At 38.5% G+C, this 23,716-nt stretch overlaps 2 protein-coding genes across 2 annotated transcripts; both read left to right on the top strand.

Annotated features, from left to right (window-relative positions):
• Window positions 1-6,235: 6,235 nt before the first annotated feature.
• Window positions 6,236-10,728, top strand: s100b (S100 calcium binding protein, beta (neural)). The gene is made up of 3 exons (XM_085447373.1): window positions 6,236-6,317; window positions 7,183-7,339; window positions 7,499-10,728. The coding sequence occupies exons 2-3, from the start codon at window positions 7,202-7,204 to the stop codon at window positions 7,643-7,645; spliced, it is 285 nt and encodes a 94-aa protein (XP_085303499.1). The 5' UTR covers window positions 6,236-6,317; window positions 7,183-7,201; the 3' UTR covers window positions 7,646-10,728.
• An 80-nt stretch (window positions 10,729-10,808) lies between these two features.
• On the top strand, window positions 10,809-23,059 carry gypc (glycophorin C (Gerbich blood group)). Its single transcript, XM_085447374.1, has 4 exons — window positions 10,809-13,208; window positions 15,807-15,902; window positions 19,216-19,254; window positions 20,054-23,059. The coding sequence occupies exons 2-4, from the start codon at window positions 15,818-15,820 to the stop codon at window positions 20,251-20,253; spliced, it is 324 nt and encodes a 107-aa protein (XP_085303500.1). The 5' UTR covers window positions 10,809-13,208; window positions 15,807-15,817; the 3' UTR covers window positions 20,254-23,059.
• Window positions 23,060-23,716: the final 657 nt, after the last annotated feature.

Below are 23,716 nucleotides of genomic sequence, written 5' to 3'. Positions count from 1 at the left end.
TTTAGCACCATGCTCTAACCACCTGAGCTAACTGGCCTAGTGACACACAGAAAAAATCCAGATTTAGATAAGCTTTATTGTGTCTTTGCAATGTTTTTGTGAGTGTATGCGTGAGGTCTCAGGTAACTCTCTTATCTTAAATGACAGGAAATCTGAAATCTTTGTGTTTGACTGTAATATCCCTCGTGGCCAACTCCGTGACGCCTTTGGTTCCTTTGCCAGTTTCCTTACCGACACTGTTAGTGACCTGGGTGTGTTACTGGACAGCTCTTTTAAATTCGACAAACCAGTGTCTACTGTTGTCAAATCTTGCTTTGATCAATTGCGTCTTATTTGCAAGGCCAGACATTATTTCCCGCACAGGGACCTGGAAAAGCTTATCCACACCTTCGTGACATCTAGGTTGGATTATTGCAACTCCGTTTACTTTGGTCTTAACTCTACTCTTCTTCACCAGTTAATGCTTGTTAGTTAGTTAGTTTAATGCTTGTTGCTACTTTTGTTCTATTCTTAACCTCTTTTAATTATTTTTAAATTTTTCTTGACACTTTTGTCTTTTACACATAATGTTCTATTATGCTTTTATATGTATTTCTGTTGTTTCTGTGTTTTTAATGCCATTAACCTGCTAGCATGTTTGATACTTTGCCATGGCCTTCATCTTTCTCTTTTACTTATCTGACCCTCTCCTATGTTAAGCACTTTGGTATACCACTGGTTTTTAAATGTGCTATATAAATAAAGTTTGTTGTTGTTGTTGTTGTTTATTAATCCCAGAAAAAGGGCAAGTTGTTCACCGCTACTCCCACACAACATGTCAAGGCCGAGTTCATCAACAATGAGGTTACAGAATAAATAAAAACAAAGTAAAATAAAACATAGAATAACAAAGATAAATGTCTAAAAATGAACAACCACAGAAAGATTAAGCTAACTGAGCTTATACCTGAAAGGATACCTGTTTGCCATAAAAAGAAAAAAAAGAAAAAAAAAACACATTTAAAAAAATATTAAGTAAGAGTATATTAGATAAGTATACATGTTACAGCACAGTCAAACATATGGTTTTACATCTAACCCAACATTTCTGGGATGAATTTTAATGAAAAGCTTGCATACACAAACAAGTTGTTTCAAACAAACTATTGATTCAGCCATCCTGATAGGCTGAAGCAGATTGTTCAAAAGTTTGGGTGCTGAAGTTGGCATTGTTTGGACATGGGCAGAGGAATATTGGATACGGAGCAGTCAGTCAGTGGAAAAAAGCAGAAGAACCATGCAGCGGTGGTCAAGTACCATCAGGAGAGCAAAGAAGCAGCAGACCCACCAATAACAAGACAAACATAAGGACATAACAGCAGGCAAGACAGCAGCTCCTCAGGGAGGAATTGTCACAAAAATTTAGTGGGCACCAGTGGAGTGTAACTACAACGGTGACCCCCAATGGACACACTACCATGACAGCAAAGCCCAAGGGGAAAAAGGATGCTGTTTTCAATTGCAGGTGATCAGATACGTGCCCTCACTACAAAGTAATCATTGTAAATGCTATGAGCCTAACCAAGCTGAACATCTTTATGTTAAAGGAAACCAACTAATGCAACCATGGAAGGACTCGAACCCTTAATCTTCTGAGCTGAAGTCAGACGCCTTGGGCCACGTGGCCACACACAGAGACAGCTACAAGTAGCCCTGTACCTGTGCACTGTATACTTAAGCTACTGGTGCCTTTCAAGCCAATTAAATAACAAAAAAGTCTTCATGCATTCTCAGTCATCCTGGTAAGGAAATCCCAGAAAGCTGATGCAGTTCATGTAAACACAATGTTTCGTCACTGATGCAAATAACTTCTTCAGTCTTAGCTGACTGCAGGTTTCCTTAACCTTATAAACAGTACATTGGCATAATGGCCAAAACTAGTACCACTGACAGACAATGGGCTGTGACTTCAGTTTCATTATCCTTAAAATGCAAAATGGCACTACCATTGGTCAATGGTTATAAGTAGCATTCACAAAGAGTGGCTGCACTCTATGGAACGCCAGGACTGCCATAATGAGAATCTGCGAATGCAACATGTGGAACACGGAGAGTGGAATATGTAAACAAACCGGTTAACGTAACCCCCCTCGGTGCACTACTGATGGGTGAGGCTGACAGATAAAATTATTTCATGATGAGAGCCAGGCGCCAGGACTGCCAAAATGAAATAAATAAATATATCATTAAATAATTAATTAAATGTGTCAATAATTAATTAATTACATGTGTCATAACTATTTATTTAATTAATTAATTCCAATTTTAATTAATTATTGCCACATGGTGTATTTAATTAATTCATGGTGTATTTAATTAATTCATTATGGCAGTCCTGGCGTTCCATAGAACTCACAGCATTGTAAGATGGTGAAAGACATACCCTTTTTCCTTAAATCCCCACTCAAACCAGCATTCCGCCATGTCCAGGATGTGCACATCCTCATCACTGAAAGAGTACATTTGACTAGTTTTCTACAACTGCAATGAAAAAATATGCAAGAGTCAAGATTCAAATGCTAACTTTATTGTCATATGTAGGCTCTGGACAAAGTTGCTGCTACTGTAAGCTTTCTGGTTTCTGCTTAGGAATCAAAAGCCAAAGTGCTAGTGATTGCTGATACTGACCGGTCATGTTTGGTTGCATGCAAATAAAGAATCTGCCGAGAGATCCAAGTCAATCTCAAAACCAATGGGCATTACTCGAGAACTATTTAGATTTGTGTTGTTTTATTTGTAAACCTTAATCGAACGGTGGAGGTCAAGTTATACTCTGGAGAGGAGAAGATGTTGGGGCTGCAAACTGAGCAGGAGTGGTAAGGTAGTCAAACTAATAAGACTAATAAAATAAGACTTGATAAGATAACTATGTTATCATTAAGGCAATTATGTTATCTCTGACAGCCTTAATCATAAGTGGCCAGTATGTGGCCCATGCCCATTACATTGGCATTAGTAGCACCAGGCTCTAACCTTCTGAATTATGCAGCCCAAACATGCAGTGAGAAAAACAGATTTTTTTCTAATTTGACCAAATATGGAAGATGCCAGAATCACCAGGTCATTTTGAAACACTTGAGCACCACAAAGGGCGTCATGGTTGACTGTAAAGTCCCCTCGCCAGACACCTTCTCCATTAAGCCATATGCTCATACAGTTCAGCTGCACCTTATTTATAATGGGGCATAGTCCTACCTGACAACATCCAAAATCAATCTGCCATTCCTTGCTCAGCATAGACAGTTTCCCCTTCAAAAACACACTGTATGCGAGGTTTTGTTTTTTTTTGTTTTTTGTTTTATGTTTTAGCTGAACCACCTGGAAAGTGGTGGGTTTGTCTAGCGTTTGTCCCCACTTGAACTGAAGTCATCATTAAAAAGCAGATTAGTTTTTGGTTATTTTACTTGTAAAGAAAACAGAAATCTCAACCTTGAATATAGCTAACGGCTTCCCAACCCCAGCAGCCTCTGCTTAGAGACAAACTGATCCGTATGCCTGTGTGAACAGAATCACTAAGGAACATAAACCATCAGACTTTTGAGCTGAAGTCAAACGCCCTGTCCATTAGGCCACATGGAGATACTCTAAGCTGTGGTATTAAACCTTATTTATTACCAGGCAAAGTCCCACCTGGCTGAACATCCAAAATCAATGCACTGAAAGTGTAGATGCTGACTAATTATTTGTTTTCTGTACACCCCTGAAATGTTTGTTTATAGCATTTAGGGGTAAAATGTTGGCACCGAGACTTCAGCGTCAACTTCAGCTTATTTGGCTGGAGCAGATGTGCTGTTTGTGAGCCCTCATTGGGCTGCAGAGGGCACACGTCTGGCCAACTTAAGCAGTGAAAAGAGCGTCTTCATTAACATGCACAGCCAGCCGCTTCCTGTGAAACAGGCCTTTGTCACCCAGCAGATGCCCAAACACAGCGAAAAGAGGCAGAAAGAAGAACATAGATGGATGCTATACGAGCCATTATGAACAGAGAGAGGGCCACAGAGGGAGAGGTTTGGCACTTTGTCTGTTTATCTCAGTTAATCTTAATTAGTCCTGAGGTGTTTGGTAAATAAATTTCAGTTTTACGCTCCTCGGTTTAACCAACATGGCATATTAATAACTCAAATAAATTTTTGTGTGTTTAATCATTTAACCACATATAAACGCCAGGACTGGACCAGGTCACAGAGATGTCATCTGCTGATTTCTGGCATTTTCAGGGTTCAACAGTTGAGGCTAGCCACCGCCATGCTGTTTTGTTTGGAGCCAGAGTTGCCATGTTTAGAAGATAGAGTGCTACATTATCAGCTAACTCTAGCAAGTGTAGCTTGTTAAGTAATTAACAAATTAGTGCTAAGCGATGGGCTGCTTTCACTCAAAACTGATGCACAAACTTCTTGGATGTACACTTAACCGCACAATACCACATGTTCTTCCTTCTCACTAGGGCGATCGTGGCTCAAGAGTTGGAAGTTCGTCTTGTAATCAGAAGGTTGCCGGTTCGAGTCCCAGCTTGGACAGTCTCGGTCATTGTGTCCTACTGGTGATGGCCAGAGGGGCCGATGGTGCGATATGGCAGCCTCGCTTCTGTCAGTCTGCCCCTGGGCAGCTGTGGCCACAACTGTAGCTGCCTCCACCAGTGTGTGAGAGTGAATGAATAGTGGAATTGTACAGCGCTTTGAGGTTCTCGAAAAGCACTATATAAATGCAATCCATTATTATTAGCCAGTATGAGGTTTGGACCTTGGAGTTAACCAGCTGAGCTAACCGGCTGCCGTGTACAAACCTTGAAGCAGTTTTATTCTCCACCAAACAATATTCAGTGACTGAGTTTCATGACAAGTTTATGAGAGGTGAATTAATTCTTATTACTTATTCATTTGAATTCTGTCAAGGCTTAAAGTTGACTGTTGAGCCATAACAGTGGGTGTAGCTGCTAGCTGTCAGCCAGTCTTCATGTCAGCTAATTAGAGTCACTGAAACTCTCCACCACATCTGTGCTGGTGGTGAAATCATTATCTGACAATCCCAAAATGTTGATTCTGTTCATCTGGATGTAGCATTTTCTGTGGGAGAAACGTTCCTTCGCCAGTTGACTTCTTTAGTCAACTAAAGACGTCACTTGGATGAAAAGGCTACGTCCAGATGAACAGAAACAACTTTTTGGGATTTAGTTACCTGGATGATTGAGAATGCATCATGATATCTGACAATGAATATGCAAAACCTAAGTATAATGCCTGTTGCATTAAATATGACACAGGCTTTGCAACTATCCATTTTATAGCCAGCATAGGAGTTGAACCTATGACGTCGGTGTTATTAACACCACACTATAGTCCTGGGATAATGCCAAGGTCACAGGGAAAAGGCAATACATTTGGCATCTTTAATCAGGTGGGAATACTTTATAAATATGCATTGATGTTTACAGATGACACTGCAATCTGTAGTCAAAGGGTCGAAGCAGGTCGAAGTGATCTTGGACAGGTGGAGGTATGCTCTGAAGAGAAGATCAATAAAAAGTTTAATCATGTAAAGGGAAAGCCGAAAGGAGCAGAGGTAGTGCACATGGATGAGTTTAAATACCTCAACCATCCAAAACAACAGACAGTGCAGAAGAGAGTGCGGGCAGGTTAGAGTGGGTGGCGACAGGCGTCAGCGATGATTTGAGACAGAAGGTTTGCAGCGAGAGTGAAAGGCAAAGTTTACAAGATGGTAGTGAGACCAGCTAAGATGCATGGCTATGAGATAGTGGCACTGGAAAAAAAACAGGAAATGTTAATATTTAATTGGAAGTGACCAGGATGGACAAGATTAGAAATGAGTACATCAGAGGGACAGCTCAGGTGGAGCAGTTTGGACACAAAGTTAGAGAGGCAAGGCTGCGATGGTTTGGACATGTTAGAGGAGGGATGGATGTACTGGACAAAGGAAGTTGAAGGTAAAGTATGAAAAAAAGAGGAAGACTTCAGACAAGGAGGACATACAGAAGGGCAGTGTGGAGATTACTGAGTGACGACATCAGAAGTCATGAAAATAGGCCACGAAATTAATCTGCTCTCTTATTTTAAAGTTTGCAGAGTCAGTGCTGGTTCCTGCAGGGCTGCAGTGGAGTGAGGAGAGGTGGACACTTGGGATTGGTCAGCACTTTGAATGACAGGTTAACTGACCTCAGACCTGCACCTCCTCACACCCCCACCCACATACTGGTCCAGTATAAAGACTGCAGCCCATCCTCAGCCTCTGCTCTCTGGACTTCTGCCTGCACTCGCACAACAGTAAGTCTTTGTTTTTTGTATTTTATGTCGCAGCAAAGAGACAAAAGCTATTTCTAGTAAGTTTCATGACTTTTTTCAAGGACTTGTTAAACACAAAAAGAAAATCTAAAATTAAGAAGGATTCGTTACCGTATCAATACTGCCCGGCATTTAAGGCTAAAGCGGGGCATTTTTTGCTCTGTAATGCTGGTAAAACGAATTAATTTAAGTCTCTCTGTTAATTATGGAGTCCGATTTTTTTATATCTGCAAAGGAAAATCATCAGCACGTGAGTAAAAAAAGTTTTGTTAACTGCGGTTAAGTGCTTAAAATGAAGGCAAGTTGACTTCTTTTTGATTCGTCAAGACATTTCACCCCTCCACAATCCTAAAATGAAGTTCATCTGCCTTCATTTCAAGCACTTAAGCTACCATGAACCTGCACAACTGAGGACCTGCACAGGCTTTAACTGTGGTCCATTTACTCAAGCATAATGGCCACCTTTCTTTGCCAAATGGTCAGAAAAAAAAGATGTCAAATAAAGTCATACAGAGCCAATCCTTGTACTTTCCACATGTTAATAAATGTGGTCCACTCCCAAATTCTAGAAATGCTAAAAAGAACAACCCTTGGTATTATGTGGATTAGTGTTATTTAAGTACTTTTACTTGTGTTTTTTTCAGGAATCATAAATCAATACTTTTAAGTTCATCAGAATATAATTTATATAATATATAAGAAAATAATTCAGCGACTTCATATTTATATATTATATATATTTAAAAATATATATAATTTCAAAAAAATATATAAAAGTGATTTAACTTTCTTTGAATCTCCCAAAATGGTCTTAAGATTAACGCTTTTATTTACTTTACTTTTCAAGGTTTAACAGACAGGTGACGATGACTGACCTGGAGACCTCGATGGCCACCATCCTCGCTGTGTTTCAGAAGTATTCGGAGAGAGAAGGAGACAAACATAAACTGAAGAAGAGCGAGCTGAAGGACCTGCTTCATGACGAGCTCCCAGATCTGATGGCGGTGAGATGAGAAATTTGTAATAATATACATATATATATATATATATATATATATATATATATATATATATATTGAGATTTAAAAGCATATGACATAAACTGTTAAGCACCAGTTTGGAGTTTTGTTGTCCCGAGCTGAACCCGTCCTCCCTCCCTGCAGCATGTGAATGACCAGGCTGCGCTGGACAGCCTGATGGACAGCCTGGACACCGACGGCGACGCCGAGTGCAACTTTCAGGAGTTCATGACATTCATCTCCGTAGTTACCGTCTGTTGCCACGAGTTTTTCAAGGACGAGCACGAATAAGGAGGTGGCAGCGGGCGGGAAGACAAAGGGGAGCCACAGTACATTATAAAGAAGCAGAAGCCTAGCAACGCACAAACTGTCGATGCCCTCACAGCAGCGCAGGGTGGAGGAAACACAATCCAGCCACCAGCCACCATTACGTGGCTGGTGGCTGGTAAAAAGCTCCAGTCTAGTGTCTGAAATCAGCCTCGTTTGTGTTTTCATTTCTAGATGGCATGTAAAGTCTTCAAAATGACGGCAAAGATTGGTACAAAAGGAGGAACTAAAGTAGCTCAAGCAGAACAAATCTTAAAAGTGTTTCACTATATGTTTGGCCACCAAAGCCAACCATTTATCAATCAATACATGTTACACCTTTATTCCCGTACTCTTTATCATTTCCCATCACTTTGTATAAGTAAAGGCTTTGTATATGTTACAGGTTTTGGAGAATGGCTGCTACATTTGGCTGCTGTTCTAGCAGTGAAATTATAAAAGTTGTTTATATACTACATCATGGACTGCTAAATCAATCTTACAGCCACAAACCGTCAGTTTGGGACTTTGCATGTAAAACCCTGAATGACCATATCAAGTTAACCGCTTTAGGAGTCAAATAACTAACTAAAGAGCCCCCTTTAGGCAGTTATTTGACTAAATGAAATATTGACTATCAAATATTGAAAGCAACGTTAAGGTTTGATGTCATATAATAAATTAACTAACTGGCTAGTAAAAGTTTCAAAATGACTTGTGGGTCCTTTGTTAAATTGATCATTAGGGGCATTAAATAAGTAACAGTATTTGGTTGCTTTAGTCGTAGTATAAGTAGTATGTCAGACAAATGATGACAAACACAAAGTTCTTCAATACGGCTTTTAAAAGAATGTTTTTCAAACTACAAACTGCCTGAAGGGCTTTGTTTTGATAGTGGCTTGCAGCTCAGTACTTCACAGTATCATAGTTTGGAAATATATGTTGTAAGCTGAGCTTTATATTAAAAGCTCCTGAATAGCTAGTGAATAGGTTTGTTCAGACAGTGATGAATCTTAAAAATCTTTAATACTAAACTAAGAAAGTAGCTAATAAGTTAGTTCAGTCTAGCAGCCACAAGAATGCATCCATGGTTTAAAAAATCTATCTGAATATCACATTTTGAAAATATTTGCAGTTTGCATTGTGGGCTAGTCAGTTACTAAGAGACTAACAGTCATTTAAGATTTTGCATGTGAGATTCTGGATAGTCAGTAAGTTGAGAAAGTTGACTTAAAGTTAGATAACTCAGCTATTTTAGGAGCCAAATAATTGTGTAAAGGGGGGAAATATTGCAGATAGTGAAACTTTAAAAGAGGGAAGTGAGGCATGAGGGGGAGAAAAGTTAGCTAGTAAAAGTTTTAAAAATGGCTTGTGAGTATGAGCTATTCTAACACATCGTTTGTTAACTTTAACTGTATAGCAGTTGGGGGAAAAGTACCTGGTAAGTTGGACTTCATTTTAAAAGCACTTAAACAGCAGATGGGTTTGGGATTTGTTTGCCGAGCTCAATCCATTCCTGAAAATTGAATAAAGCGCTGAAACTGAAAAAGTTTCATAGCTTTAGGAATCAATCAAGAATCTGAAGAACACTATTGGTTTGTTTTTAATCTTACATACTATCATAGTTTGAATTTGGTTTGTGGACTTGTTAAAATTCACAACATAGTGATTTGGAGATAAATATAAAATAGCAAATACTGAATGCAGCAATTTAGGCACACAAAAAAAATATTTCATTGGCTTGTAAAAGGTTCAGTTTGGCTAGAGAGTTTAAAGTGTTCTAGCTCCTCCGTTGTTAAACTCAAATTACTTAGAGACTTCACAGGTGTTGAAAAGCGCCTAAAAAGGATTTTATCGTCTAGTTCTTTTAATATTTGTCTTCTGAATCATTCCTTACATTTTTAAAATTCGACAAAGCCACTAAACTGATAAAGTGGCTGGCAAGTTAAAATGAATTAAAAAATGAATATCAAATTTTAAAAGTAAATTTTAGGTTTGTGTAAAGTTGCTATAGTCATCTTTTGGAGACACTTTAATGAGTTTATTAGGTCAAAAGTCATCAATGGCCACTAAATCTTGAGAAAGTTGCTTAAATGCGAATCAACATTAAGCATATTCTTAAAACGATTTCATTTATGAAACTGCGTATACCATCAAACATATTCACAAAGACAGTAGGAGCTTTAAATCTTATTTGATTGGCAATGCAAAGATTTTATTTTATTTATTTTTTGGTGCTTTGTCCCACTGTAGCTGCTGCTTTGCTTAACCCCTGATATTGTCGACTTGTTTTTTCTTGTTAGAAAAAAAAATGCTGGTAGTTTTCTGTCTAATTATTCTTTTTTTCATTTGCTCTCAAAATCTCTAAATCTGAAAAATGGCTATTAAGATAATGAAATTCAAACAGTCTATCCCTCTTAAAGGTCTAAACGGCTATCAGATTTTAAAATTCAACTTTTAATTGGCTCATAAAGACACTCAAAAATGGCTTGTGAGTTTTCATTTAGACGTCACATTGGAAACCTCTTTCAATAGTTTGAAGTCAGAGTGTTTAATAAAACTGTAGATTGTACATGTTTTATGTGTTATTTACATCTACGTTTATTTGATGTTTTGGTAAAAATTACATCGAGGTCAAAATGGTTAAAATGACTAATACGTATCTTAAAATAGTTGCTGGTAGGCAAGTAATTAAAATGACTTTTAACTGACTTTAAATGTTAGCTTGTAGTTGCTTTAGCTCTTTGTAGGTTTACATGTATTCAGCATGAGAAGCAAATCTAAATCATTATAGATGTAGAAATGATCAGTTAAACAGTGCAACAGAAGAGTTTGTCGGATGTGCATCATGACATGTTGAATGTTGGGTTGTTTGGACGTTGGTGATACGAATTTAATTAAATGGTCAGTTTGTGACTTAGTCAGTCAATATTTCTGTAGCGAGGGGACAAAGAAGGCTGTTTATTCTTGTCTTGGGTGGCTGTCAGAAGAATTCAGAGACGCACTGCAGTAATATTTACATAGCAGTTCTGCAGAGTTGCTCAACCATTAAAAGTTCATATGTTGTTTTTCTCTGTGGTTTTACTCCTAATATATTTGTGTTATGCCAAAGTGAGCACGGTGACAATAACAAAAAAGTATTCGGAGAGCCCTGACAACGAAATACTTGTAGCCGTTTAGTTTAACAGTGCTCTTTTAGTGTTTCGAATGTCACTGGCCTGCAGGTCTTTCCTGTTTAGCAAAGAGGCTATTCAGGAAAAACTGAAGTTCAGTTTGTCCTTTTAGCACATTTTTTTAGAAGATGTTTTTTTAAGGAAATGTGAGAAGCTTTTTTAAGACTTATTGAGACCAATACTGAACTAAAACACAGTGAAATTTAAATAAATACACTAAATGGTCCAGTGGTTAGTCTTTTCTGAGGCACAGAAATGTTTATTCCTGTAACTTCACATTTGCAGCACAAATATGACTCAGTGTGAGTCATAAAAATTAAGTGGCATCAGTGGATATTTCTCTTTAGAGTGCACCTTAATCAGCATGTTTCATCTTTATGACAGTTTTTTAAAGCATCCATTCATTTTCTTAATGGCTCATCTATTTACGGTCTCTTAGGTGATGGAGTCTATTCATGCTGATTTTGGGATGATGATGAGGTACATGACAGGTCATCAGAACATGAATGGATTGCTAAACAAGTCCAACATTTCTTAAAGTTTAATGGAAATACTTCAAATAATAAAATAAGATACAAATATGAAGGAGAGTCAGGTGAAGTCCACAACCTCTTTTGATCAGCAGTTCACAGTTATAACAGTCCAAGAAATTCTGGTGATCTGTACGTGCTCCTTCAAGAACAGCCATCAAAACTCATTCATCACAAGTGTGAGCTTAAAAGAAAAATACATCAAACTAATCATTCCCTTTATCATCGACGGAAGCTGTTTGTTATTACTAGAGTAAAAATCGGATAGCAACATCCTTGGTACCAAGAAAAACACGGTGCAACAGGGGATTTGGTTGCCAACTGGTTGTATTCTGGGTATATTCGAATAAAAAAAATTAGAATTGTGAATGCCTATGTCATGTTGCAGTTAAATAACTGTCCTGAGAAACTATGCAAGAATTTCTGTTTCGGATTTTTTAGGTTGTGGCTGGACTGTAGATGTGAGTAGATAATTTCTGTATATGCAGACAGCGACAGAGTTTATCACAGTCAATCGCTGCATTGCCACAAACCGATTGGCAACTTGACCCCATTCAATTACAAACTGACAACAGACTGACTTCATGTTATTGCCGTTTCATCACAGCAAACCCAAGTCTCTTTGAAGATGGCAACTAACTGTGAGTGGTTGTCTTTAAAGCAACCACTTCAAAGGCAACAAGTTCCCAAATTCATTGTGTTCAGTAATAATATTGGTCATGCTATCCCAGCAACTGTTTTCCCAAGTGTAACTGTAGCATAACAGCCACTATTAGGTCTCATTTTTGATGTTGGGTTGTGGCATTAGCAAGATGGCAAGATTTCTGTCAAAGATTAATGGTCTAATGGTGTGTTTTAATACCAAACAGACCTAACCAAGTACTTTTTAGTGTCTAAACCTAACCAACAAGTGAACATAAATGAAGGTCAGAGGTACTAACGGCTGAAATGCCTCTTAACTCCACCACTCCTTCAACCTCCTAACAAACATTTTTTGATGGTCAATACTGACAGGGATAGTCATACACCTTGAATAGCATTGGTGGCATTATGTGACACAGCAGGATGAAAGTGTGCTGTGCAAGTCTATTACAGTGCAGATGGAGACAACCATCAATTCCTGCACTGAATCCATAATTAATTCAATATGCATGTATTTGGACTATTGGAAGAAATCCATGCAGGCACAGGGAAAACATGCAAACTCCACAAAAGAAAAATGTAATGAAACATATAACAAAAAAGTGCTAGATATATAGTTTAGTATAAGAACTGAAGGCAACCAAGAAAGACAAACTCCAAAAGTACAAAACAAGACCACAAGTAAAGAACACAGGAAGGCAACAAAACAATCTGACATACACAAAGGAGGGAAAAGAACAAAAGCAGGAAGTCAAACCAAAGCAAGACTAACTTTCAAAGTAAAACAGAAAGGCAAAAAACTAACACCATTTTCTTGTTAAGAAACCATCTTTATTTGTCTAAAAGAAGATGGTTCACATTAATAACCAGGCTGAAGGTAAGGATTATTCAGCACAGGACGTGCACAAGGGCCAAACAACAAAAACACACATACACACACACACACTGAAGTGCTCCTCTGTGTGTTAACAGATGATGCAAGAGGCGTTGTCAGCTGCATGCACTCAGACATCTGCAGGCTGTTTAGGATCAGAGAGGTGGAGTCAGCTCCGCTATTGGCCAGAGGGGGAACAGATCTCGACCCTGGGGACTGACACCACACCCATCCGTATGTGTGTTTGTGAGTGTGTTTTGAATTGTGTGTGTTGTCCAACGTACACTCTGTCGGCGTAGGAAGAGTTGCCTGCTGACTCTCAGAAACTGGTGAGCTTCTTTTTGTCTTTATGTCAAAATCCTTGCTGTGGTTTTGTGTTGCTTTGAGCAGAACGAGCTGCTCTGCAAACAAACTGTTGGGCACTTTGTTTTCAGGTTATAGTCAGTGGTCAACAATCTGTTCTCACTTATTTTAAAAGTTGCATGTGTGAAACTAACGTACTGTTTTAGTGGAAACAAATAAAAACCTTAGGCACCTCAGTTAGGGATGTTTAAAGAGCATTAAACTCAAATAACCTGGTGATTAAAGTGTCATATTTGTGCATTACACTTTAATGCTCTGCAGCTGTTTACCCGAAGCATGACTCTTGTTATGGAGGCAAACGTCGACGCTTTGGATGCATTTTAGTGCGACACCTCGAGTTCATGAGTCAGGAAAAAATGGATTTCCCTTGAAAGGCTCTATTGTGTGGTGAAATGTGCTAAGATGGAGCATTTTACAAATGAAATGTTCACCGGGTCAGAAAAACCCTGACACAATTGGAGATGCTGACTGGATTTCTCACTTGCAGACACAAACTTAGTTCACTGCTGTCAAAACATCTGGCAGAGAATTCAAATCTGGCTCTGAGAAAAAAGTTCCTGAGGGGATCACGATACAAGAAGTTAAAACTAATCACTTTAAAAGGAAGGGTTATACAACTGTTGGTTTGGGTTTCCAGCTTATTTCCTGGATATGCTCCTCATAACATTTCTTTAAAAATTTCCTGATCGTAAGCCTCAAGGATTCACATGAGGTAATAGGATAAAATGAAAACTGAACATTATTTCAGGCACCTTTGTGTATTGAGTTTCTAATATGTTAGGATCCAAGTTAGGGTGTTGTTTGTGGTGGGAAAAGCTTAATGTGTGCACTGACAAGACTGTAAAGATGTCAGGCAAGAAAATGAAAGTCTGACCTGGTACCAATGTTGCTTTTTTGGTGTCAGGGAAACAAACAAGCACAAGGTAAGTTGAACAAAAACTGATGAACACTGGTCATTGGCTTTGCAGTCAACAAAATCAATACCCATGTTCAGAGGATGCTGAGGCATCTCTAAACCTGAACTCTTGATTCATAATAATAATAATAATAATGGATACTTTATTGATCCCCATGGGGAAATTAGTTGTTTTTCTCTGCATTTGACCCATTCACTCAGTGAAGCAGTGGGCAGCCCACTAAGCAGGCGCCCGGGGAGCAGTGTGTAGGGACGGTACCTTGCTCAGGGGTACCTCAGGGTAGCCGTTAAGTGGATTCGAACCGCCGACCTTCCGATCATGGGGCGACCACTTTACCTACTGAGCTATCCCTGCCCCCTGATTCAACAACCTGAGTCACTTTTTTAATAGACAGAAATTTGTTGATCATCATCATTATACCAAACTCATTAAGGTTGAGGAGGAAGCTATGGCTCAGGAGGTAGAGTGGGCCATCCATCCATCCACCCATCCATCCATCTATCCATCCACCCATCCATCCATCAGGTAGTCAGTGATTGGATACCAAGCTCCTACAGCATATGTGTCAAAGTGTCCTTAAGCAAGACACTGAACCCCCAGTTCCTCCCAATGCATCTATCAGACTGTTTGAGTACCCATGATAACAGAATAAAGTACTGGATGAAGGTGTTTGGATGGTGAATGGGGTTGGTAGTAAAACATTCCTTTCCATAAGTATCAGTCCGTTAAGCAGCCGCTACGTCCATCGTCATCACAAAGTTCTAGCCAATGATTACTGAACTTACAAAAATTCCCAGACTGCACTGCATCTTCAAACTTGATCTTGATTACGAGTGCACATCTGTAAAGTGTCATTAGAGTCAGACTCAATGGGTGGAAGCAACACAAAGTATTATGTAAGGCCTGTAGCCATTTCTCTCATGCTCGTCTCAACAATTTCTAGTTTATATTTGCTGGAAACACATATCTATGTCAATGTTCAGAATGAGAGAGCATTTAAATCCCTGACAAGACATTAAAATGCACAGGGATTGACCAGGGATTAGCCTTCCAGAATCCAGGGGGCCATATAAACTGTATCCATGATGTTTAGCCATGTTTATGTCCTTTTTCTTTCTTGACAGTCAGCAAAACTTTAAAACTACTTCTTACCTCCTGAACAAGTAGTTTTTAACACCTAAGCCTAACAGAATAGTTTCTGTGGCCTTTATTGCTTAAAGCTAAATAAATAGATTTTAATGAGAATTAATAACACAATAAACCAATCAAACCAATATCCCCAATCATCACGAGCTGTGGGTTGTGACCTAAAGAATGAGATCCCACATACAAGCAGCTGAAATGACATTCCTCCAAAGTGTGGATGGGATCAACTTTAGAGAGACGGTGAGGAGCTCGGTCTTTAATAAAGGGCTCAGAGTAGAGTGGGAACGTCCTACGTGAGGAGGCCCCAGGCCAGAGCCAGGACATGCTGGAGAGATTACATCAGCAGATGGTCCAGCGTAAAATAACTAAAATATTGCAGCGAAAATGCAGCTAATTAAGAGGAAAATTTGTAGGAAATTAGCTGCACTAGCTGTAAATGAAATTATCATCAGTTTAACTGCAAGAAGAATTTTATTCATAAATCATGCTGTTTCTTCACAGGTCACTTCAGCATGGACGCTCACACAACAGTGCCCCCTTTGTCAGGAACAAGCCCCTCTCCTTTTTCAGACCTTGTGACCAAGATAGGACCCAAGGGTATGTGCCTGGAAAATGTGTGAATTGTCTTTTATTTTATTTCACCATAACATTTGTTCAATAAACATGAATATAGCATAAGTAGACCACAGGGAAACATCACTCATCTATCTGCTGTCTGTTGTTGCTGCTTAAATGTTTTTTTTACACTTTTATTATTATTTTAATTTGTTTGATAAGTTTGTATATGTGTTTATTCAAAATCTTAACAGTGTTCATAAAGAGATTAGTTGATTTATATTTTATATTAATCTAATTCTGCTACACAGGATTACAGTTATAATAAAATATTCGCATTTGTATAGTTATTTCTTATGAATAAATCAAAAACAAATACAAAAGAGTTGGTGCGCTACAGGATTTGTTGACATCTTGAAAGAGCAATTTGCCGGTTTAGCTACAGCTGTTATTTCTCCTGTGTACTGGTGGGTGTATTGATTTATCACAGATGACAAAGATGACCTACAGGAGGATCCAGAGTGTTATGACAAAGTGCTGATTTTTTTATTTTCAGTTTAATGTCAGGTACTGTAGAGATTATCGTGTATTTGTAAATGTGATGGTTACATTTCACACAGTGCATTCCATAATGATTCAAGACTATTCTGTATATGAGCACTGTACATGTCTGTGTCCGATGTCTGATTATCGAAGAAGACCACTAAAATCACGGTGATTAATGCCTATCAAAGATTTTTTTCATTAGGATCTGTATTGGTCATGATGTCTGCACAGACTGGAGCTGGAGTCCATGTGCAGAACTCAGTGGGACACTGGAAAAGCAGCTGATTGCCCCACTAATCACAAAATAATTGCCTTATAAATTGTATAAATGCACCATTATTTTTGCTTGAATAACAAATTTAAACCAGCCCCAAAAATCTTATCACATGCATAATCATTTTTTTAATAGATTTAGATTTTAGGACACTAAAATTCAACATCCAGTTTGTGGGACAAACACCCTGCAAACACAGTGAACCAGCCGAGATGTTTGTGTGCGTTAGCAGGGAGTGTCTTATCAGCCCGATGTCAGAGTGGAGCATGGGAAGGAGCGAGCGTGACGCCTCAGGGGTCTGTCGCTGTGGAGATAAGGGCCTAAAACGCTCGTACCTGTCCTCGTTTCCACAGCAGGGCCTGGCAGGACCAACGCAGCCTAGAAATAACTTTTATATTGAACTGCAACAGCCAAAGGGTCTTTTCTTAAGTGTTGTTAAACACTTAGTGTTCTCTGCTTCTTTTTAGAAGAATGCTTGATTAATATTAGACACATCAGATATAGAGATTTAACACATATGAACAACAAATTGCTGAATTCTGCTGTTAATAAGTCATCGTGTACACAGGTATCTTTCAAAAAACTGCGATTTTCAATTTCAGTTTGAAAGGTCTATCGACGTGAAATGCAAAAAAATGATGTTAAGCATTGTCAAGATGCCATAGCAACAGGTGGCGATACAGAAACACTGGCCAATCAGAAGTCTACAAACAGAAACAAACTGTAACATGCCATTGCAAAATAACCTGCAGTGCAAAAGTCTTGAGAAACATTTCTTTATATTTTTGCTTCCAAGGAGCCAGAATTTCCAGTAATGTTATAAAGTTCTCTTGAGCAACAGATCTTTAGGCCTTCTGAAGTTTTTTCTGTGGATATTGGCTGCTTTTTCACTCATTTTCACTTAAGGCACTTAACTCAAGGGATGATCCAGTGTTCCATTCATCCACTTCCACTTATCCTTTTCAGGGTCGCGGGGGGCGCTGGAGCCTATCCCAGCTGTCATAGGGCGAAAGGCAGGGTACAACCTGGACAGGTCGCCAGTCTGTCGCAGGGCTAACACACAGGGACAGACAACCATTCACACCTAGTGGCAATTTAAATTATCCAATTAACCTATCCCCACAAGCTGCATGTCTTTGGACGGTGGGAGGAAGCTGGAGTACCCGGAGGGAACCCACGCAAACACGGGGAGAACATGCAAACTCCACACAGAAAGACCCCGGCCTGATGGTGGAATTGAACTCAGGACCTTCTTGCTGTGCAGCAACAGTGCTAACCACCATGCCACCGTGCTGCCTCGATCCAGTGTTGTGTCTACAAATATCAGACAACTTAGCAAAGAATGAATTTCAAATAGCATCTTTAGGCACTTTGTTACTAGCAGCCTGTCACAAAAATATATCATTTGTTCAAATTTCTTTAATTTATTAAATACCAAAGTTAACACAGTTACAGACATAAAATAATATTTTTGCACCAACAAGCTGATTCCCAAAGAGCTTTAGTTGAAAACTTGGCATATCTCAGCATGGTGTGCAGTGTGTCCTTAAAAGATTTGAGGAACTAAACAAGTGGAGGACAAAAGAAAAGATGCATCAGCTCTTAAAACTATCTATAGCAGATCAACAGTATCTGGAAGTTATGTTCTTAAGATACTGGCTTTTTTTTCTGAACAGTAATTTTACTTTTTATTAGGTTCCTCAAAAGCATTATTGTTAATCAATTAAAGGTTAGTTTTTGAAGCGGATACTGTTACCTGTTGAAATATGTTACAAATGTATGCACAGTGACAAGAAAAAAAAGTGGCTATTTGTGTACATGAACAGCAAAAAATAGTTATTTCTGAACAAACACACCTATACACAACAGTTGTATTGGTATTAATGAGTTAACATGCTTTTCCAGGAACTTACAGCAAACTTTTTTTCTTGGTAAATCTTTGGAAAGTTAAAAGTGAAAGAGTAGCTCTGTTTGCATAAACAGTCATTTTTATTATCAGCAAACCTAAAACAACAACTTCTCATCAAATTTCATCATTATTATCCTTTAAATTTGGCTTTGATTTTCTTAAACTATGAAACTTTTAGGTACCATAAACCTCATAAACACTGATATATATATCTTTCTTGATTTTGCTCACTTGTTTTCTAAAATATGGTGTGTAACGTTTCTTTTTGGCCTTGCAGTCATGTTGCTTCTACACACACTGAGGCTCTTAAATTGACGGCCGTTGTTTGAATGCCACGCACGGCTGGACTCTGAGGGAAAATGTAAACCCAAACGGCTGTTTGTGTCCCCCAGATAACTTAATATTGTGAGCTGCTGCTTGTGACAGTACATGAGCGAGGAGGCTGTAGATTGAGAGAATGATTCAAAATTTCACTTTGCCTTTGTCACTGACTTTTATCTGGACCTCTGTAGCTTTTCTACAAGATGAATCTGACACAGAAGTTTGTATTTTAACCTCTACTGTATGTCATTTGATTTAGATATCAAACGTCACCTGAGTTTGACTTAATTTTCATGTCTTTACAGAAACCTATGACACTGGAGATTTTGCCGCTTTGATTGGTGGTGAGAAGTGACTTCTTTTCTTATGATGTTCAACAATGAGTGTGAATCTGCTGAATTTTATTTCAGTTCACATGAATGAAAAAGATGTTCTGCTTAATAACTTGTTCTGTACGGATTAATGATTTTCAAATCTTATTTCCAACGACCAAATCATATGTAGTCAGGAATGTGATAAAATAATCATCGACCAATATAATAATACTAATAGCTTTAAATATAAAATGCAAGTTTTAAAGACTAAACTGTAGATGTAGATTTATTTAAATTAAATTATTAAATCTAAGGGATAAATAAGGAAATAGAAGAACATATTTGGAAATGTAACTACCTCTTTAATCTATAATTTTAGTAATTGATTAAATTTGGTTCTAATTTGTTAAAAGAAAAATTTTTACAGGTCTCGTATTCTCCAGAATTTTTTGTTTCAGTTAATGAAGTTTTTACTAATAGTGGGATATAAAATTGAAGTATTCTTTAATGTGTTAAAGTTTCTAAATTTGGATTTTTAAAAGAAGTTTTTATTTTATTAGTTTTTCTTTCTTGTTATAATTGTTACTCCAGCAGAAATGTTCACTAAATGCAAATGTCAGTTAATAATATATATCAGGTTTTTATGTCAGTTCATTACAGATATCAGTTCATGAAATACATGAACTTCGCTTTATAAGTGAAAAGTAAAAATAGAGACACAGCAGACTCCATAGGCAGGATATTGAATTCTATGTTGAATTGCAATGAAAGTGATGCTTTAAATGCATAGTTGGGGGCTCTGTGATGATATTTCCCTCTGTCGTCACAGGAATCGTAAGTGTAGTGCTGTTGTTAATGATCTGCGTCATCACCGTGCTGATGTGGTGCCTGTCCAGACATAAAGGCGAATACGTGACCAACGAGATGGAGGAGAAAGACGAGGACGCCGACAGCGGTGACGGCGACTCTGTTGGCTCTGATGAAGCGCTCCAATCTGAGGAACCTCTGACAGCCAAAGAGGAGAAATAAAGGGGGGGAAATGGGAAATAGTGACAAAAGCTTTGTAGCTTTGTTGCACTCAGCAAACAACAAATATGTGAGAAGGGAAGTTTAACGTTTTTAGAAGTAGCCGATTTTAAAAATTGCACTGAGCACCTTTGCACGTTGGCACCACTAAATGTGAGCAAAGCACGACTGTCTGAAATGTGAGCCCTTCTCAGGAATGTGAACAACCAAAAGAAACTAAGATGTGGTTTGTGTTCGGTAGACCTGTGTTTACATTGTTCCCTCCTTAAAAGCTCCACTTTAATGCAGCGACGCTGCATAAATTACAAGCAGGCATTTTCATGCTATGACTGACTGTGGTATCCTGAAGCAATGGTGGCCCCAAGGTGCCAAACAGAAAAAAGCAGAAAACACAAGACTTAAAGTAATGAAAAAAAAAAAAACCAAGATGAGCTCAACTACAATAAAAAAGAGAGGGAAGATGAAACAGAAAGAACAGAAAAAACTGCAAAAAGAACAAAAACAGTTTTAAAAGCAGCAGAAAACATAAACTAAAAAAACTGAAAAGTTATTCAGTGCATTGTTACACTTATTTCCCTTCAGATTGGCCTTCATTTTTCTCCATGGCTGTGTATTGATCATGAGTGCGGTCAGATGGCTGCATAAAAGGTTCTTCAGCAAATGTCAAAGGTGGGGTTATGGTCTGGACTCTGTTGTGACCAATCCATGCGTGAAAATGATGCCTCATGCTGCCATTGTCATCTGGTAAGATGCCTGCACCATCAGGGCAGGCAGAACCTGGTCATTCAGCACATTCAGGCAGTCAGCTGGCCTCACCGTTTGAACATAAATCATTGATAAACGTAGACCTGACCAACTGAACTCAACCTCACATCATAAGACTCCCCTCACAGGTCTCTACTGTTGGCACTAGGCATGCTACTTCATCCCAATGATGATTGATATAACCTCAAAATTTCATTTTTAAAGGACATTTGTGATAATGATATTTGTGTCTGAATTACATTTGATCTCAGACAGCAGCATTTATGAGTGCAAACAAAACAAAGGGCATTTTCCTTCTTTTCCATTGAGCTACTGTTACTGATGGTTGATTAGTTAATGTGCCAGCACCAAGCTGCAGTGGCATTATAGTCCAATAGTAGCCTTACATACTGTGCCACAACCTTAGTCAGATCTAGGTACAAAAGTAGCCCAGGCAGGGAAATAGCTTAAATAATTAGCTTAACAGTGCTAACATAACTGAACCTTGTAAATCTTCAGAAGGTGAACAATAAAATAAAATTGAAAAATAATTTCAACCTGACCTTGCTTAGAAATTTCCATCTGCTTCTTGCTCTTCCAATCTTATAGAGTGGAGCTAGCTCCAGCCATGCTAGCTTGACTTTGTTTCCTTTTGATTGCTAGCATCTGCTCCTCACGTGCCTTCAACCATGTATTTTTTGCCTCAACTTTTCCTCCATATTTTGCAGCGTACTGTATTTTGTTGGTGGTTGTTGAAGTGGCTTTCTTTTTTACTCAGAGCCCTCTCTCACTGTGAGACGTGCCTGTGTTGTGCCTGTAGTGTGAATATGGCACAGCCCTAGCACCCATCCCTCTGGAGCTAAATATGCGCTCGCCAGATGACATGACCTTTTCCCATTGCTCCTGAGCCCAGTCTGCTTGCTCCCTGTCCTTTTGTTTTCTCAGTTAGCATCACTGATCGGTGGTTTCCTTAAGGCTGTACAGCCTTTTAATGCCAATCCCCTGATTTTCTCTTCACACTGCCTGTGGAAGTGCTCTTAACTTGGTTATTAAACTTTGCCATGAGCTCTATTATCATTTTTTATGATTTGATTTCACTAAATATTTAAATGATCATTAAAGATTTTTATTTTATTTTTCATGATTTTTATCATTGTCCAGTTTTTGCAGTTTCAGAAATGGCCTTCGTTGTTAAAAAAAAAAAGTGTAACATCTTCTCCACATCCCTTCGATACATCCTCCAACATGGTTGTCTAACAAAAGAAAGAAGTTCTCACAGCATCTGTTAGCATTAAATAAGCTTTTGCCAGCAGAAATATATTAATGACTGCAGTAGTAATCCAGTGGAAAGCTCTTAAATCCAGGCAGACTTTTCTTTCTTGGCAGAGCAGTGTACATCTTGTGTTTACCATTTTCTCGCTGTGTTGTGCACCTTGGGGCCAGCATAAAGATTTTCGTACAGAAACAACTCGCTGAGTCCATATTATTAACAATTCACGTGATTGATGACCAAAATAAATAGCAACACGTTTAAATAACCTTTATTTTAACGTTGGTAACATTTTTGTTCCTGAGTACTGAGTTGTTTTTCTCAGCGTTTCAAGAATTTGGCCTCAGATCTCACATTCTTCACAAGCTTCTTATTTCTAAAACTTTTACAGCTGTTGCGAGTCTCTATGTTGTCAGGCAGTTTTTGCACCATCCTGCCAAAGAAGCTGAAAGTTCAAATGAGCCTAGCAGATGAAGATAAACATCTACCGGAGTGCTTACTGCTGGTGATTTTCCATTGTGTTTGTTGTCATATTTTGAGGTCAAAGTAATAAACAACTAACTACAGGTTGGAGTCTGACTAACATGTGACAGTTATGAATCAGCAGGGAGGAAAAAATCTTTGTAAATTTCCAGCCCAGAGTGGTGCATTTCTGTCTGTTTTCCCATCATCAAAGCTCCAGTTTTCTGCTCCAGCAGACTTTATTGATTTTATCCTGTTTTAGTAAAATCTATTTTATTTGCTGATGTTTTTCTAAAAGTACATTAATAAACTTGATACTTTGTGACACTGTCACTTTCTGGTGCGTCAATGTGCTGAAGATAAACCCCCTCTGGTGGCTGAAATGTGAAACTGCACTCCTGACCTTCAGCCCAGCACTTTTTCTTACTTTCTTTTTAAAGATAAAGAAATTACAAACGAAGACCGAGTCCACTCACGCAAAGTGCTGTACTGCAGTACTGTGTTGGGACTTATGCGTGACTGCAACTTATCAACAGTTTCTTCTAAAAATGTGCTTTTTTCCAAACAAAACATAGGAAACATTTTCTACACATTAACTAAACTGTGTTTATGTTAAACCCAAACCTTAAGGATGCAGTCTTTTCACTGAAGAAATCTACACACGTTATTGATAATAAATAAAAGCTTACATATAGTTATATTTAAAAGATATAATTTAGAGAAAACAGCGTTTGAGGGCCTGTTCTTTTGGATGAACCTCAGATTAATTTAAAATACAAAATTAAAGATTTTTCATCCCGTTTGCAACATAAATATCAGTTTAATGATCACCACATGAAGCTAAAAGCTGGTCCAAACGGCGTGACAGTAGCATGGCAAAGATATCCTGCAAGAAGAAATCAGCTCCCTGGTGGCCATGAGGCTCCAAAAGCAGCTTGAGCCCAACAGCCACCGAAGCCTTGATGTGGCAAAGCTGCTGTTTTGTGTCTG

The sequence above is a fragment of the Copadichromis virginalis genome, linkage group LG23 (genome assembly GCF_057382275.1).
Source record: "Copadichromis virginalis isolate Kocher_CV1m ecotype Utaka linkage group LG23, C_Virginalis_male_GT1.1, whole genome shotgun sequence".
In the NCBI taxonomy this organism is placed as follows: domain Eukaryota; kingdom Metazoa; phylum Chordata; class Actinopteri; order Cichliformes; family Cichlidae; genus Copadichromis; species Copadichromis virginalis.
The sequence above is the reverse complement of the archived record's forward strand: the minus strand, read 5'-3'. Positions and strand labels throughout refer to the sequence as shown.